This window comes from Hakea prostrata, chromosome 6 (assembly GCF_041222555.1).
Source record: "Hakea prostrata isolate BN-2017 chromosome 6, UWA_Hpros_2, whole genome shotgun sequence".
Taxonomy (NCBI): domain Eukaryota; kingdom Viridiplantae; phylum Streptophyta; class Magnoliopsida; order Proteales; family Proteaceae; genus Hakea; species Hakea prostrata.
The window spans coordinates 40,263,045-40,279,452 of NC_142605.1; the positions used below are offsets into that span (position 1 = coordinate 40,263,045).

The window sequence follows — 16,408 nt, forward strand, 5'->3', positions numbered from 1 at the left end:
TCAAATCAATTTGAATTTGACAAATGTACAAAACAAATGAATGTGAAGTTTAGTTTCTATAAGAAAAAAAATTAAAATTACTGAAGATATTTCTAATTTCTTTTGTAAAATAATTGTTGCTTCATGGCATGTCCTTCAACATGCATGCCATGCCATGAGAAAGTAGCATAATTTTATTTTATTTTATTTTGAAGTCTCGCTTTGTTTATTCTTCGCATGACATGTATGGTTTGTTCTAAACATATCAATATTTAATAAGTAGAGTATTTGTGCCATCGAGGTGTTTACATTGAAGCTCACATTGAAGCTCGATCAATATATCTCTTTCACCCATGTATCTAGACTGACTAACAGCCTCATTGACTCTTTTACACACATGAATTTTTCCATTTCGAATAGGAAAAAACTACTTATTCTGCAGTCTTTTGCTTTCATTCATGATTTGTTAGATGCATTATTAGAAATCAAAATAAAAAAGAAGAAAAAAGGTTCACACATCAGGTAAACTCTACCAATGTTTAATTTGAAAATGGAAAGAAAAAAAAAAAATCTACCATGGTAATTATTTAATCAAATAGAAACATAGGGTGTCAATGGGCCAGATGGGTAAAGCCAACTTTGAACGCTAACCCAACCCTAAACATTGAAATTGAAATTGAAATTCAAGCCCGACCTAACCTTGCCAGGGTTAAAGGGGGCGGGGGGGGGGGTTTACTTATTTCCCCCCCCCCCTAAGTTTAAGGTTTTTAAATTAAATATAATTAAATCAAAAAAAGGAACTATGCATTACCAAAATAAGACCTTTGTTGTGTAACCCGTAACTTTGCCCTTCACGTTAAAAAAATGGGGTTGAGATCGAACTGAGCTCAGGCGGGTTTTGGGCCTAAGCCAACAGGGTTTTATTCACACCCCTAGTTCATACCTTATGACGCCTAATATTAGAGAAATTACAAGTATTTGGATTTTTATTTTTTTTTCAACTTAGTACACTTCCACTAATCCTTAGCTAATCCTTAGCATTGTAGTTTTAGGGGTTTCTTTAAATGTATGTAGGGGTTTCATCTGAAAAAAATTCTCCTACTGTACATAGCTCTTTGTTGTGCATAGCAGTGCACTTAGATGCCAAACAATAGGCTGAAAATTAAAGCATGATTTCAAATTTAAAAAGTCCAAAATAGACTTTTAATTTTTTTGTTTTTCAACCTATTGTTTGACATCTAAGTGCACTGCTGTGTACAGCAAAGGATATTTTTCCGATTTCATCTGCATTCAAAAGGATTCAAATTCTTGATCTCGTATTAAAGGGTGTTGGCTTTCTCAATTAAGTCAACTCGTTAAATGTTGTGTATTGTATGGTTATATTATTATTATTAGGGATAATTACTATCACCCCTTTATACTTTGGTTTTATTACTAATCAAACCTATTTCTTTATAAAATTACTATTGCCCTCTTCATTTCTAACAATGTTAAGTGGCTGTTAACATTAAATATAAAAATGTCTATTTTGCCATTCATTAAAATTAAGAAGTTAAAAATATGGCATTACCTTCGTTTATAAAAAGTATATTGAATGTCAATTATATTATTAAAATCTTATATTTTAGAATTTGGTGGGACCACATACTTATGGTTGTTGAAACTCTCACATTTCACTTAAATTTTTCATAATCACAATGATAGAAGTTTTACAAAAAAAAAAGCATATAAGATGCTAATTGATATGAAATTTGGTAACATGCATAATAGTCAGTATATATTAGGTGATTTTCAATTTTAAACTTTATATTAAGTTTGATATTTCTTAATATTTTAAGTTTTATTTAAATACATATTTCCTTTATTTGGTGATTTATTTTTAGAGAAGAAAAATCACATATTTCCTTATTCGGTGGTTTTTTTTTTTAAAAGAAAAGTTAATTTTTTTTTCTCATAGTTAATTAAGGATAGTATTATAACTTGACAAAAGAGTAAATAAGTAAAAAGATAATTGTATGATTATTTTTTGTATTTTGAAAAATAAATAGATGCCACGTCATCAGTAAACTAACGGAGCTTAATGGTAAGGGAGCATTAGTAATTGTAGACAAAGTTAAAGGTTGGATTAGCAATTTTAAAAAGTACAAAGGGATAAAGTAATAATAAAATCAAAGTATAAGAGGGCAACAATAATTATCCCTTATTATTATCATTATTTTCTCCAATATTATGTTGAAAAAATAAATTTCTATTATGAATCAACAACATATACAAAGATATTTCCATGTTCAAGTCGTACACAAGTTTGTGTATGGTTAGTTGATGGCATGTTACTTGTTTCGAGAGTGCTTGTGCATAACTGCATCGTGGACTCCCTTGCTAGAAGAACATTATCTATGTTGCAAGAGATAGTTTGGCTCATTTTTCGGAGTCTGGATCATCTCCCCCGATGGGGTGCTCTCCAATATTATTGATTACAAATTACAGGGGGACCCACAAGATTAGGGTGATAGAATTTTTTTTATTATTTATTTGTGATTATAAAGCCATCAGGGAAGATGATCCACATTTCATTTTTCAATCCAATCAAATGTTGTTTTGTAGTAGTCTCTAATATATTTTCTTTCTACAAAATAAAAAAATGAGATCGTTTTATAACTCTATGGCCGAGTGAGGATCCTCCATCTTCAAGGTAGAGGTCCGTGTTTTCCTCCCACGTGTTTGTCACCTATTAGGAGGGGACCCACTGGAGAATCCACTTTATTTATTTATTTCTTATCATAATTCAGAAGAGAATCACACTTATAATATATGATAAAAAATATAAAGAGAGTATAGACCTCTATCCTAACTTGTAGAGGATCCCAAGTCCTTATCATTGTCTAATTAAATTATCTAAATCTTTATTTTTATATTTTTTTAATATAAAATATTTTTTATGTTATATATCAGAGATATATAACCTCTTCACTAAGAGGTGTTGGTTTTACTACTTGAACAACTCTGCTTTGACGTCTCTATATATCTTCTTTTATTTTTGGGGTGAAATTTAAATTTTATACCTCTCTTCATCTTCATGTGTGGAGAAGAGGAGCTTTGGACCGAACACGTTATCCAAATGAAAAACAAAGTCATCGTTGACAAGTTGACCATTTGACCATTGGAATCATAACTCGTGAGAATGTTGAACACCATTCATTTCCTACTCCAACGCTTAGTGCTTATAACTCGCAACAATTACGGAAAACATTCCTCTCCATTAGAATCGGAATCTTTGCTCATTTATCTACGCCCATTATTAACTGTTTCATACCCAAAATAGAAAATTTTGTGTTCAAAATTACCCCTCCTATTCCTACTAAAAACTATAATGCCATAGAGTACTTTTTTTGGCCCAAAAGAGAAAACTCAATAGAGTATATCTGTCTATATCTCTAGTGTTTTGATCTCAATTAAGTGGTCCTTAAGATCGTTTGATTTGTGCTTTTGCTTGCATCCTATGTTGTTGGAATCCCAACATCCATATAAAGTTATTTTCTAAGATTGAATCTGCCATTTTAAAGCTCAAATAAAAAAATAGTACATAATACATCAAGTCAAAAGCCCTGAAATATGCATGTGTATGTGTATGTTTTTTTTTCTCTTCAAACAAAAACTTTACAAGTGGTGTCTGAATTCTCTACCTGTCTGGTAGAAATATATATTACCGTGACATTTATCTATCACACAATAAGAACAAAACTTACACGAACCCAACCAGAGTCCCACCTGTAATTTATTTTTATCAGCATTTATATAAGTAGATTCTATTTGTATTGTAAGGTGAAAAAATATTCAACGGCACATAATTCCAAGGACTCTCTTTGGAGACATAAAAACTAATTTGGAAATTTTAGAAAGAAATATGCGATGGCAAGTTTGTAGTTTTATACCAAAACAAGGCCATCTTTAGAACCCAGACCAAATAAAGATCCCTTGGACTTCTTCCCTTCCCCTGCAGAACGGATCAGCAGAAACCATAACGAAGAGAAAAACACAGTGAGAGAGAGAGAGAGAGAGAGAGAGAGAGGAAGGGGATTTTATTCCCTTCGATCCCAGGGAAAATATTTGTAGATAAAATAAAAAGCCATGCTTTGTTACAAAGCCGGAGAAGCTATCTTCATTGCTGTCTTCATCTTCTCCTCTCTCTCTCAAATTGCCATTGTCGAACCTCGGCCAGATACCTCCTCTTTTTATAAACTACACCACCACAGACAAGCGCCGCCACATAAACAGGGGCAGGGGCAGGGGCAGGGGCAGGGGCAGAAATGGCACAGCCCGAACCCAGTTCAAATTGCCAAGAAAACAACACACGGAGGCAGCCAAGCGGCGTGGCTGCAAGCCCACAACAAGGTCAGAAAAGAAATGGGCGAACCACCAATGAAGTGGGACAAAAGCCTCGCACGCTACGCAAAACATTTTGCAGGTATTTATTACATGCATCAACTTGCTTCAATCCTGCACATCTAATGCATACATAATGGTCTTCCTGATGCAAAACACCTTGGCCCGTAAGATCCACATCTCGGTCGAGATTTGCGGAGGACTTAAAGCAATTCCGTGACATGCACGGAGAAGCATTAGGGCCTGGGGACCATTATGTATGCAGATCTACTAGGGTTCTTATCCCTGAATTATTTTATCAATTTCAAATGTAAGTCCAAAAAATGTGAGGTCAAAAGTAAGTCCAAAAAAATGTGAGGTGAAAAGGCTTGATCAAGTGCTCCCCCCCGCCCCCCCCCAATTTTTTGAATTAGAGAAAACTTTTAATGATAAGAAAGTCCATTGGATTTGATGTGAAATATTAATACTTGGTCCCTTCTAATGTTAAATCCTTATAACTCCCGCCTTGCAGGTAAACGCATGGCTGATTGCCATATGATCCACTCTAATGGTCCTCATGGTGAGAATATCTTCTGGAGTTCTCGTAATGTATATTCACCGAGGGAGGTGGTGCAGAAATGGGTAGACGAAAATCATAACTACAAAAGAAAAGGTAATGTGTGTGCACCCAACAAGGTGTGTGGACACTATAAGCAGATTGTGTGGCGGGACAGTACAAATGTTGGTTGTGCCATGGTTCAGTGCCATAATGGAGGTGCCTATGCTATTTGTTCTTATAGTCCACCAGGAAATTATAAGGGTGAGGATCCTTTCACATCCCATGAGTGATGCAGGGGAAAGCTTCTTTCGCTACTACACCCTGAGTCCAGATCCAACAAGCTGTTGACCACGAATTACAGGGAGGCTCACAGGATTAGGGTGATGAGATTTTTTTTTTTTTTGAATGTTCTGTTATTTTTTACTAGTAGACCCCACATAATTTATGGTTATAACCTTGTCAAGTGAGTGCAAAGTACTATTTTCTACTCTTCTTTTTGGGTTTTTTTGTTTTGGTTTTATTTCTTCCAAACTCTACATAGATGATGACCTTTTCTACGACAGACATTCCCCCTACTTTGTTTTGGGGAATCCTCTCCTTTAGTTTTATTTTAGTTTTATTCTACCTGAAGGAAGAAAGATTGTTAATAAACTTGTAATTAAATTTTGCCATATTCATGAATACCAGCTTTTTTTTTTAAATTTTTATTATTAGGTTTTTCCTTCTATAAATGTGAAATCATTATAGAAGATTCAAACATCTAAAAACTCCTCTATACTCTGAAAACAAACATCTCTCCAAGTTTATATAATGGTAAGCAAATTCAGATCCTCTATCCCAACGATTGTGCGCCTTTTACATTTTTACACCGTATATTTAGAAAGAAACTCTCCTTCTAACACTGACAAGATAGATCAGAGATAAAACCCCTTCTAAACATGTCCAAATTGACAAGATTATAGAGATATACAGGCCATGATTGACCCATACCAGTGAGGTAATGTGCAAATTAAGCAGCAGGGGTTAGGAATTGATGCTACATGATAAAGTATAGCCTCAAAACAGTCAAACTCCCACCCCAGAATTGTTTCCAGGCTTCAAAGAATATTTTCAACTACCAAAATTCTCTTCGTTGAAACAGAGAATCCCTTGACCATGAGTTTCTGATGAGCAGGAACTGTATTACAGCTATGTGAAATAAAGTACATTAATCATGGGTAGAAAATATATTCGACCATTCATAAATAGAGAAATGTTTAGGATATAAAATGAATTCTCTCTTATTCTTTATACATCACTAATGGTAAATAAGTATATAGTCCATAGAGAGCAGCAAGGTACTTTATCAAATATCAAGGAAAACAACCATGCCTCATAACATCTGTAGCCTGTAGGTTTACGAAAACAGAATTTTTGGTTTCTTTATTCAACAAATATTTACAGATGGTACCGAGAGTAACTATCCAAAGATTATTACAAAGATTATACAATACCCTACTTAAGATTTGATGCCTCCCTAGTTTAAGAATTTAGCCGATTTAGCTTATGCAAAGCCTATTCTAGGATTACTTACCTCACCTTCTATTGACTTAATAGGAACCTAATACTTTTTCTGCATTCTATTCTCCATGGACAAGCAACCTTAGCTAGTTTCTTGGCTCCAAGTTTACAGCCTTCCTAACTCTTTGGAGCTTCAGATTCTTCGGTCTTAGCAAACCTTCCTCGTACTCTTGGTTGGCTGTCAGCCAATGCCTTCCTACAAGCATACTGAAAGAGACCACCATCAGCCTATCCAGAAAGAAAAAACTGATACAGTTTCAAGTAACCTACCATTACTTTTTCCGGGCTACGTTTCATATGCACATAGTAAATAGACTCTGGGTCTAGAAAGCATTTTGAAGCAAGAACGTTGAGCAGAACTGGGTTTCAGAATGCTTTCTACAACCAGAGTCCATTACCCAGGAAAATGCCATACACAAAACGAAGCCTTAATCTGTGAAGGCTTGGGATTTCCAGGAAAAACCCCAAAAATATCCCAATTACAACAAGCAGGATTTGGGAATCTTCTTTGAAATATTTTAGTATATATTGGAACTTAATCATGGCCTAAATCAACAGCTAAGTTAATTGAGAGAAGAAGATCACAATTCTTTAAAACCAAAGAAATCATGACCATTTTGAAGTCAAGAAGGCTTACCTTAATTTTCCGGCCAAAATTCCTCTTTGTCTTTTTCTTCCTATATCTGGAAAGCCTCTGCTGGCGTTCTTCAACTGAATAGTTGCCAATAGTTACCGGACGCTCAAAGTGAGAGTGAATGGAGCTTGAATTACCACAACCAATAAGCTGTCAGAAAACAAACCATAATCAATGAGCCTCCCCACGTCCCTAAATCCACAAAAGCACAATATCTCTCTGCATCTACAGTGTTGTTGTTGAACAGACCATGAACAATCAGAGTTCACAGCACATAATCAATGAAAAAACAAGTGTTGTCTCTATTTATTGGCTCTCCATTACCAACCACAGCAGGCTCATAGTAGACCACAGAAGGTAAATCTCCCTCAACACAGCAGTGCAGTGCTAATTTGTGATAACACAAGCATCCAACAGGTAACACCTGCAAAATTTCCTAATCATCCAAACTTAGCTTAATGTTAAACCTAAAAGTAGATCATCCCCTAGTCACTTGGTTTTCCTCATAGTCAATTATATCAAAAGCCTGTTGACCAAAAAAAAGGCGAAAAGAAGAAGAAGAAATTATATCAAAAGCCATCAACCGTGTCCTGTTTGACCACTCAAACAAGTTTCATAAGGAAATTCTGATGAATTTTGATGACACTCAAGTGGGATTTGGGAACTTCCATAACACCCCTCACCATTATGCTTCCATCTCAATTGTGAAATACCAACTTAACTCTGGACATCCAGGGTTTTGAAACCAATTTCCCATGACCTGTTTACCTAGTCAATTGAACCAGCAACCCACTAATGGCCCTCATCTACAGGTGCGCTAGCCGGATTTCAGATCAGTGTTTTATACTGTCATACATATCAGTCTGTTTTCTGGTTAGCACCAGAGATGTCATAAATTTGCCAAAGAACGAGAAGAAAAGGTAGGAGCGGCTAATTGAATAAGAGCAATTCCAATGGAAATCCATAGTTATGGTCAGATGCATAGGTACCAGACAGTGGTGGTCTGGATAGAGCCTCAAAATAATTCCACAACTTTGCTTGATCAAACCTGAGGCAATGGATGGATTAACACAGACAGGCAGGAATGGTCAGAACCTAAATCATCAGTTCATTTTGTTTACAGTAGATTGTTGGATTCAGCTGATCGAGTTTACGATGGAAAACTTGATTAAGGATAAAACATAATGTAATATTTCTGGCCAAATTCCATCCAAAATAGGTGAGCAAAAAATTCAAGGACCACATCATTATATGAGAGCACCAATCTATGTTGACAGAGTATGATGGCATTTTCTTATCTCCTGTCCATATGGATTCATTTTAAGGCACTTCCCTTGATATTTTGGGGCTACAGACCATTTCGGTCTGCATGACATGGCTAGACAACACACTGTTGCTTGAACATGGCATATGCACAATCAATCAGTTGTGATCAGCCCTGGTAATTGGATCATTCTTCTAATACCCTTGTCATCATGAAAAAAAAAAAGAAGAAGAGACATTCTCATTGTAAAAAAATGAATAAATTTTATCTTAAGTAAAAGAATTACACTCTATCCAGTGACAAAAGGGGACGAAGGTTTACATTGTGCTTATGGTGGTTACTAGGTATTTTACCCTTCATGCACATAAAATAAGCTCCTCCGAAAAGTACAAATGCCATAAAAGATATTGTCTAATCTGTTGGCATTACTGGATTGCATAATGTTATTATAAGGAAGTGAAAGGAACTCTGAGATCAAAGTTCATACCTGTATATCACCTTCACTAAAAGCCCTGCGCATCCCATTTGCAGTTTCAAAATCTACTCCCTGGAAATCCAGAAAGTTTGGTCTTACAGCAGCACCCCCATGAAACTGGTCAATGGTACTCAAACACTCAAAACTAACACTCTTTGAGATTGGAGTCACTGAAGTCAATTCATTTTTTTCTCCTGTTGGATCATCCTCCACCTGCATAGCGGGAATCTTGACATCCAGGTCCTCTGTAAATGATTTGTCCATGCAGGATTTTTCCAACATATCCTTCTTGCACTCATAGTAGAACTCACTTAACAGGTGGTCACTATGAATTGATTCAATATCTGTGACTTTGATAGTCTGGGAATGCATGGCATCCTCCCCACAAGACATCATTGAAATGGCAGCTGTCATGGGATCAAGGCTTATTACTGGTTCTTCAATGATTGGTTCTGGAGCTTTAAATAGATCTCCTTCTCCTCCCAGGTCATACTCCAACACAGAGATTTGAACCTGGTTGTCCTACAGTACACAATAAAAGTCAGAAACTTCGAAAAATAAAAAAAAATATTTTAAATTAAATTTTTATAGTTAAGACTATTTTAGATTGCCTCCTATCCATTTCTGGGTGCAATTGGGTAAGATGTATCAGTAAAATACTCTACATGGTTATTTTCTTTACGGTTGTAAAAGGTATTGCAAACACACCTCTTAATTCCTCAAAGACATCACAAAATCCAAAAAGGAAACTTTCCAACTAGTAAACATCCCAAAAACTCTCTCGAGCCAATAAGATTGAAGATATTAAAGAAATTATACTGTAAGAGCAACATAACGAAATATTCACAGTAATATTCACTAGAAAAATGCCATACTGCAGAGATTGTCCAGTTTCATGATAATATCCATGGTAGGGCAGCCAATGCCAATCTGCCAAATGAATCTTTGGAAATTTAAATGGCTGAATGAGGACCATACCTTGCTGGCATTTCTTAGGAGAATTATAAACACCATAAATGACAGATAAGAGAAATGAGCAAGGAAAGGGAAGATCTAAAAAGAGTTTTCTCAACAGCCCAAAAGGTATTTGATATCAACTTTCTTGTATTGTTTAAAATATGTATCTTTCTTTAGGAACAATTTCAGCTTCATTAACATGACCGAAAAAACACCAAAAAGAGAGGAGGAAACAAAAAATAGCATGATTAATATTCAATCTCCCTTAAAACTTGGCCTAAGTATGAGATGTACTCACTAGAGATTACTCTTTGTTTCAGAAAAATTATGCAAGGTGTTTGCAAAAACCATTCTGAAAAATTCAAGGACTTAATTCCATGATATGAAACAGGAACAGAGTGTTCGCTGAAACCAGTCTGAAAAATTCAAGGACTTAATTCCATGACATGAAACAGGAACAGAAGCATGAAAAATTTCTCTCTCTCAGTTACTCTCTATTTATTCTTATTCCCCTCTCAAAAGATTCACCTAATTCCCCAAAGAATAATGAATTATTAGCTCTCCTTCTCTCCAGACATTTCAGAATAACTAAACTATCCTTTATATTTGCCCTTTTAATTGATCAAAGCAGTTTCTTAATCTGTTTCGTTCCTTCCTTTTCACTCTTCTATAGAAGAATCCATTACAGTGATTAAATGTATTTTTGTATTCTTTTTTTTCTTTTTTCTTTTCCCCCCTCTTTTTGTAGGAATTTTTATTCTAATTTTTCTTTTATATTTTCCTTTCTCCTTTGATGGATACATAGAGAAGATGGAAAGATATGAAAAATATATATCTAATGACATATAAAAAAAGGGGCAAAGAAAAGGCAAAAAAATAAAACAAATCAATTCCATATCAGAGAAAGAAAAAGAAAGAAGGGAGAAAAATAGGTACAAAAATTAGAGAGGCAAAAACAAGGGTAATTTGGTTGTTTTGAAATATAAGGGAAGAAGGAGAGATAGTAGATTTTTTTTTTTCTTTCAGAAAAATAAGAGACGAAATTTTTGAGAGAGGAATGAGAATAAATATAGAGGAGAGTTAGGCCGTTGGTTACGGAATCCGGAGATTCAATCTCGGATTCACAAATTTCCTCCGTCGCGCACATTACACAAGCGGATTGGGTATGGGGAAACCCCGGGCACCCCAACTTCAAAGTGAAACATTTGAACCATAATTCAATAAATATTTTTTAGGATAAATCACAATTTCATTCCAAAATTTGCAGCTTAATTTTAGAACCATGACTCTAGAGATTTGAAGTCTATAGATTTGAAATCTCTAAATTTTTGAAATCTATAGACTCAAGTAACCAAACAGGCCCTTAGAGATTTTCCCAAATTTTGTTTCACAGCCTTACTCATTTAATAATAAAGAAGGAAATAAAAAAAGGAAAAAAACAGCAACTGCTAGAGTGAGAAGCCTAGCAAGGGCGTCAAAGCAAATTCGAGATAATTAATGGAGGTCAAGCCTCATGTTTTGCCACCAAAACGAAAGGGCTGTGATGGGATTTATTCAAACCCCTAATTTAGATTTAACCTAATCTCACAAAGTCACAATATCCTTACTTCCTTAGGGCCTACAGCTAAATGACTAAAATGCCCGCCCTAGGCAATATGGTAGATTTTTCCCGGGAAACTTCGTCGCAAGACAGTTTCCCAAAGATCTGCAAACAATCACGCAAATTCATCCCCCATCACCGCCTCCGCTCTCGCTCGCTCTGAAAAAGAAAAAAAAACTATTTACTTCTAGGGAGTTCGCCTTCAGCGTGGGATTCCACGCTGGACTGGAGGAACTTTTTCTCTTGAAGGGAAAGATGAACTTTTGTCTTTTTGCTTTTCTCCAACTATCTTTTCCTTCCTTTAATATCCATGGTCGGCGAAAAAGTGAATCCTCAACGCCGAGTTCACATCAGAAACCGAAAGTATAACAAACACAAGAAACGAAGATCGACAGAATTTTTCTAGAAAAGAAGAGATGTACACTAATCTGTGTAGATGCAGAAAGAGGAAATCATGAGGAAGACGACCGTACAAGACCCCATTTATATCTGCTTCGTCTTTCACTTCTCTACCAACTGGATCCTTCCCCAAGAACCAGATGATAAGAAGTTGAATCAATCAAAAGCACCTACAGTTCAACAACCAAACCGGATAGAAGATAAAGAGGAATAACTCAACCTACTAAAATCAGGGGAAAAAAAATAAAAACAACAAATAAATTCTGATGATATGTATAACAGAGAAACCCTAAACCAATCCCCAAGCAGAGATTTTTAAAAGCTCAATCAACATGCGACTTTTTGTTCAGTGAAAATCAAATTCAGCAGTATGAACTAACTCACAGAACAGAAGAAAATCAAGTACGACAGAAAGGAAAGAGAATACACCAATGGAGCATTGTTCTTCGGGAATCCACAGAGATCCTCAAGATGCTGAAATTCTTCAGATAGAGTTTCGAAATATGGACACAGGAATCCCGTCGCTCCGTACATTTCTTCTGTGAATCTCTCCTGCAATTGCGGTTACAGCCCAGATGCACACACAGACATTAGCGAGTGAGTAACAAGTGGAAGTAGCAGAGAGGAAAACCAAACCAAAAAGATCTGAGTTTGGTTTGGGTCTCGGTTTGTCGTCTTCTCCTGCAACTTGGTTTGATTAATGAAATGAAATTACGACTCCATAGTCTTCTTTTGTCCCCTCTGTCACCCCTTTAATATTTATAAGCAAGAGATGAGAGTAGCTTTCTTCTACAAGGTTTTTGACATATAGACATGCATGTTGTCTTTATTGAAGTCTTAATAGAATCTTAATGTGGAGCACCAACACTGCTACTTGTGAAGTTACTACAAAGATTTCTACCAAAAACAAAAAAAAAAGTTACTACAAAGATTCATACCAGACAAATAATTGCTATTGTCAGTGGCCCTAATCTCAGAACCTATACGATTAAAATATACCTGCTGGGACCTCTTTGGAATACTGAGGTTGCCCTAGGTTTGCCCCAAATCTATGCTCAAATATTATCCTACGTTGTCTAAAATATAAAGATATATAGTGATACTATTTTCACAGGTCTGGACTTTTAAAGCAACAACTCCTACAATAACTAATGTTTTTAATCTTTCATGTGATAATTGAGCAAGGTGAAGACAAGATTAAATATAGGAGGGAAATTACTAATATTTCACAATAGAACACAGTGACTTTTCTATCAATTATCTTCTCTCATAATTTCACATACTGACAGAAGGAAAAAAAAAAATTTTAATGTTGAAGAGGGATGGAGGAAATTTTCAAAAGATAATGGAGGATGATGGGGCCACAGCCCCCTAACCCTAGGGTAGTCTACCCCGTGATTGAAGATTTAGATTAATAAAAATTAAAGAAAGTGAAGAAAAAATTAGCTGTAAGAGGAAAGAAAAGTTGGATTCTTGTTTCTCAATTTCTTCAAATTATTCAAATTCTCCTCAAAATAATGCTGATGCAACTTAAAATCTAACCTAGGAAAATTACATGAGAAAGTGACGATATTCTTCTCTTTTCTCCCCTCATAACTTAGAACTTGCAACCTATAAAAGGAAACCTAAATTGAAAAAAACTCAGGATAAATAGCATAAAATTCTAGATTCAAGATTAAGAAAGTAACAAATAAAGTTAAATGAATATGAAGATCAATACCGAAATAGTATTTCCCACTTGGATGTCCTTTTCGAAAGTACTGTTGATTTAAGTAAATTTAACATTCAACAAGTTTTGAATGAGAAATTTTATTGTTTGTGTAGAAAAAAAAAAGTAATATGGAGTATATAAAGCTATAAAGGTTTAAGAATTTCAACTAACCACTGTAATTGAGAATCAAAAATTAATTTTCTGGTCATAGGTGTAACCAAACCCCTATTCAGGGTGTGACAAAAATAAATGATGAAATAAGTCCCTTAATATAAATATCCTTATTAGTTGGTAAGCTTATTGTATGTCACATTGTCTTTCTTGAACAACACTATAATAAGTGATATTCATTGAATTAAAATAATTCCTAAAAGACATTAAAGTTTCCCAAAGCACTTCAATAGTCGTGCTTTTAATGCACGTAATCAAAACAATTAACATTATCACAGGAATAGATACGATATTAGCTTTTAAATCGGTTGGGATCAATAGTATAAGGAAGAGCAACCAATGGAAATCCATCTATACATCGACAAGGAAGAGCAACCGGATTTAACATGATAGAACCAAGAAACGTAGCAAATCGAAAATGATTATTAAAAAATGTTAAAGAAATTATACATACGTGCTTTGTCTCAATTTTAGTTTCACCACAGTTAGATTCGAGGAAGAGGAACCATACTCCTAGAACTATACAGGAGAATGTTTTTGAGATGTTGTTTTCACCATTACTTTGGTTTCTTCTTTTATTTTTTCTTTTGCTTTTTTTGGTTAAAGGTTTCTTCCTTTACTCATTATTATGTAGGCCAGTTTTTTATTATTATTATTATTATTATTGTTATACCAATGGTTATGAAAAAGAAATAAACGTATCATGATCAAATAGTTTCTGATTTTATTTTGGGGTAGAAATAAATTGTTGATGATTAGTGAATGATAGATTAAGCAAAAATAGCAAGAAAACACTGTTTCTGTTTTTCCTTTTTTAAATTAAAATCAAAACTTTTGGACAGGAAGCCAAGGAAGCCAAGCATATGCTGTCATTAGAAAATTTGTGATCAAAGTACAAGTTGTCTCACTAAGTTGTCTTATAGTGAGACAAACACAACCTTAAATCCCCATATATGCCAAGATTCGTCAATAATTGTATTTGGTAGGTGGGCAGAGAAAAGGTTTACATCAAGGTATGTATCAGTATCGGTTAACATATTAGTTTCGGTCAAGACTTGATAAATTCATTATATCATGCTGAATTGGATGGATTCACATACTCAATTTTAAGTAAAAGATCATTTATTTGAAGCCATAATTCACTAGGTATGTTTTGTTCAACAAATCTCATATCGGTCCCGTATCGATCAATACTGTAATTTGATTGGCTGAACTTATTAGGTTTGATTAAAAATAAAGAGTTTTTTTTTTGTCATATATGTGACAAATAAGAAAAGAATGCAAGGATGAGACCCCACAATGAGAGGATCCAAGCCGTTGGTTTTAGTAGTCTAGTCTATTTCAATAAATGTCAAGTATTGAATTTGACTCTGGTTAAATTATTTTGTTTCTTCTATTGTTTAAGAGATGTAATGTGTAAGTCATGTGTACTGAACTAGATATATTAGGGATGTGGGTAGTAAGAGAAAATTATTTGCGTGATTAAATTTACATAGTGATATTTTCGTTGGTTGTCTTTTGATAATAGCCGTGATTTTTCCCCAATTTAGAGTTTTCCACATAAATTATTGTCTTTAATTATTTTTCTTCTTCGTAGTTGTGCATCTATCTCCAATAGAAGTAATCATTTTGCTGATCCAAATGCTGATATTTAATTAGTATAAATTATAACCACACATTTTGTTTTCTCTAATAAAATCATGAAACATAAGATAAAGGTCACATACTATTACACCACTTGCAAAAGATAGTTTTTTTATTTTTTCCCAATCCTAGAATATCACAAACAGTGGTTAGATCTTAGATGATATTAAATAGAATTGTTTAGAACTTCACATCTTCTTTTGATATATTTAAATTGTGTGTCTAGATTGTATTTATCTGATTTTTTTGTTTTCCACTTTTTCTCACTTCAAATATGTTATTGAGTAAATTTAAATTCATTCAAAGATAACATAGCATCAACATTTTCTTTCTACTCATTTAAGAACGCAACGACTTTATCATGCATGTGTGATGCAGATTGAAGACTACTAAAACATTTGTTTGTTTTCTATTGAACATATTTTTTTATTGCTACATTATTCTGTTAAATTTAATAACAAAAATACTTGAATTAGAAGGACTGAGCCTAAAAAAAATGAATTTGAGACATTTAAGTCCAGCTTAGCCACCGAAAATTAAAAATATACTATAGAGTTTTATCTGTTAGTTTTATTTTTTTCTGAATATGAAAGTTCAGGAGCCTTTTATTTTTCCTCAAGTAGATGGTCCATCTAGTTCTCAAATGTCATCATCATGTCCATATTATAACTCTATTTTTCATGTGAACAATATTACTCAGTGGAATGTAGAAAATTTTCAGTTCGTAATTTCTGGGTGCGCTTTCAGGTTTATACCGGATGGTTCACAATAGTTAAAGTCATCACAAATTCACAACAATATCTGAAAGTCACAGACAGTCTCAACCACATATATAGAGTGTGTGTGTGTTTATTATTTAAATATTATGTGATGGGAAACAAATGATGGTTCATTGTCAGGAGTTAGACTCCAATTTTGAATAGCTGGATGGGAAATGAAGAAATTTGTCCGCAAATGTGGGTGTTAGGTGTCCGCATAAAGACGGCGTGTAATGTATGTTTTGGTGTTCTTGAAAATAACTAAAGGGTTTTGTGGCTGAATGATGAACTTTAAGGGAAGATCTTCAAACTGGTTTTTTGTGCCCTGTTTCTTG

The 16,408-nt window shown here is 34.4% G+C and overlaps 2 protein-coding genes across 2 annotated transcripts; one reads left to right on the forward strand and one right to left on the reverse strand.

Annotated features, from left to right (window-relative positions):
* Positions 1-4,107: 4,107 nt before the first annotated feature.
* On the forward strand, positions 4,108-5,261 carry LOC149014117 (pathogenesis-related protein 1A-like). Its single transcript, XM_089159647.1, has 2 exons — positions 4,108-4,444; positions 4,874-5,261. The coding sequence occupies exons 1-2, from the start codon at positions 4,108-4,110 to the stop codon at positions 5,188-5,190; spliced, it is 654 nt and encodes a 217-aa protein (XP_089015773.1). The 3' UTR covers positions 5,191-5,261.
* A 238-nt stretch (positions 5,262-5,499) lies between these two features.
* LOC149014118 (uncharacterized) lies at positions 5,500-12,573 on the reverse strand. The gene is made up of 4 exons (XM_089159645.1): positions 12,219-12,573; positions 8,846-9,355; positions 7,098-7,244; positions 5,500-6,667 (listed from the first exon to the last, which is right to left on the reverse strand). Exons 1-4 carry the CDS (start codon positions 12,321-12,323, stop codon positions 6,578-6,580), a joined length of 852 nt encoding a protein of 283 aa, XP_089015771.1. The 5' UTR covers positions 12,324-12,573; the 3' UTR covers positions 5,500-6,577.
* Between the last annotated feature and the right edge of the window lie 3,835 nt (positions 12,574-16,408).

What these genes read in the sequence shown, in the direction of transcription:
- LOC149014117 (XM_089159647.1), top strand. Translation starts at nt 4,108, where the DNA reads ATGCTTTGTTACAAAGCCGGAGAAGCTATCTTCATTGCTGTCTTCATC. An exon ending in CTACGCAAAACATTTTGCAG is followed by an intron (nt 4,445 to 4,873) that starts GTATTTATTACA and finishes CCCGCCTTGCAG; the next exon opens with GTAAACGCATGGCTGATTGC.
- LOC149014118 (XM_089159645.1), bottom strand. Translation starts at nt 12,323, where the DNA reads ATGTACGGAGCGACGGGATTCCTGTGTCCATATTTCGAAACTCTATCT. An exon ending in CGAAGAACAATGCTCCATTG is followed by an intron (nt 9,356 to 12,218) that starts GTGTATTCTCTT and finishes TGTGTACTGTAG; the next exon opens with GACAACCAGGTTCAAATCTC. An exon ending in ATTTTGGCCGGAAAATTAAG is followed by an intron (nt 6,668 to 7,097) that starts GTAAGCCTTCTT and finishes GGTCTCTTTCAG; the next exon opens with TATGCTTGTAGGAAGGCATT.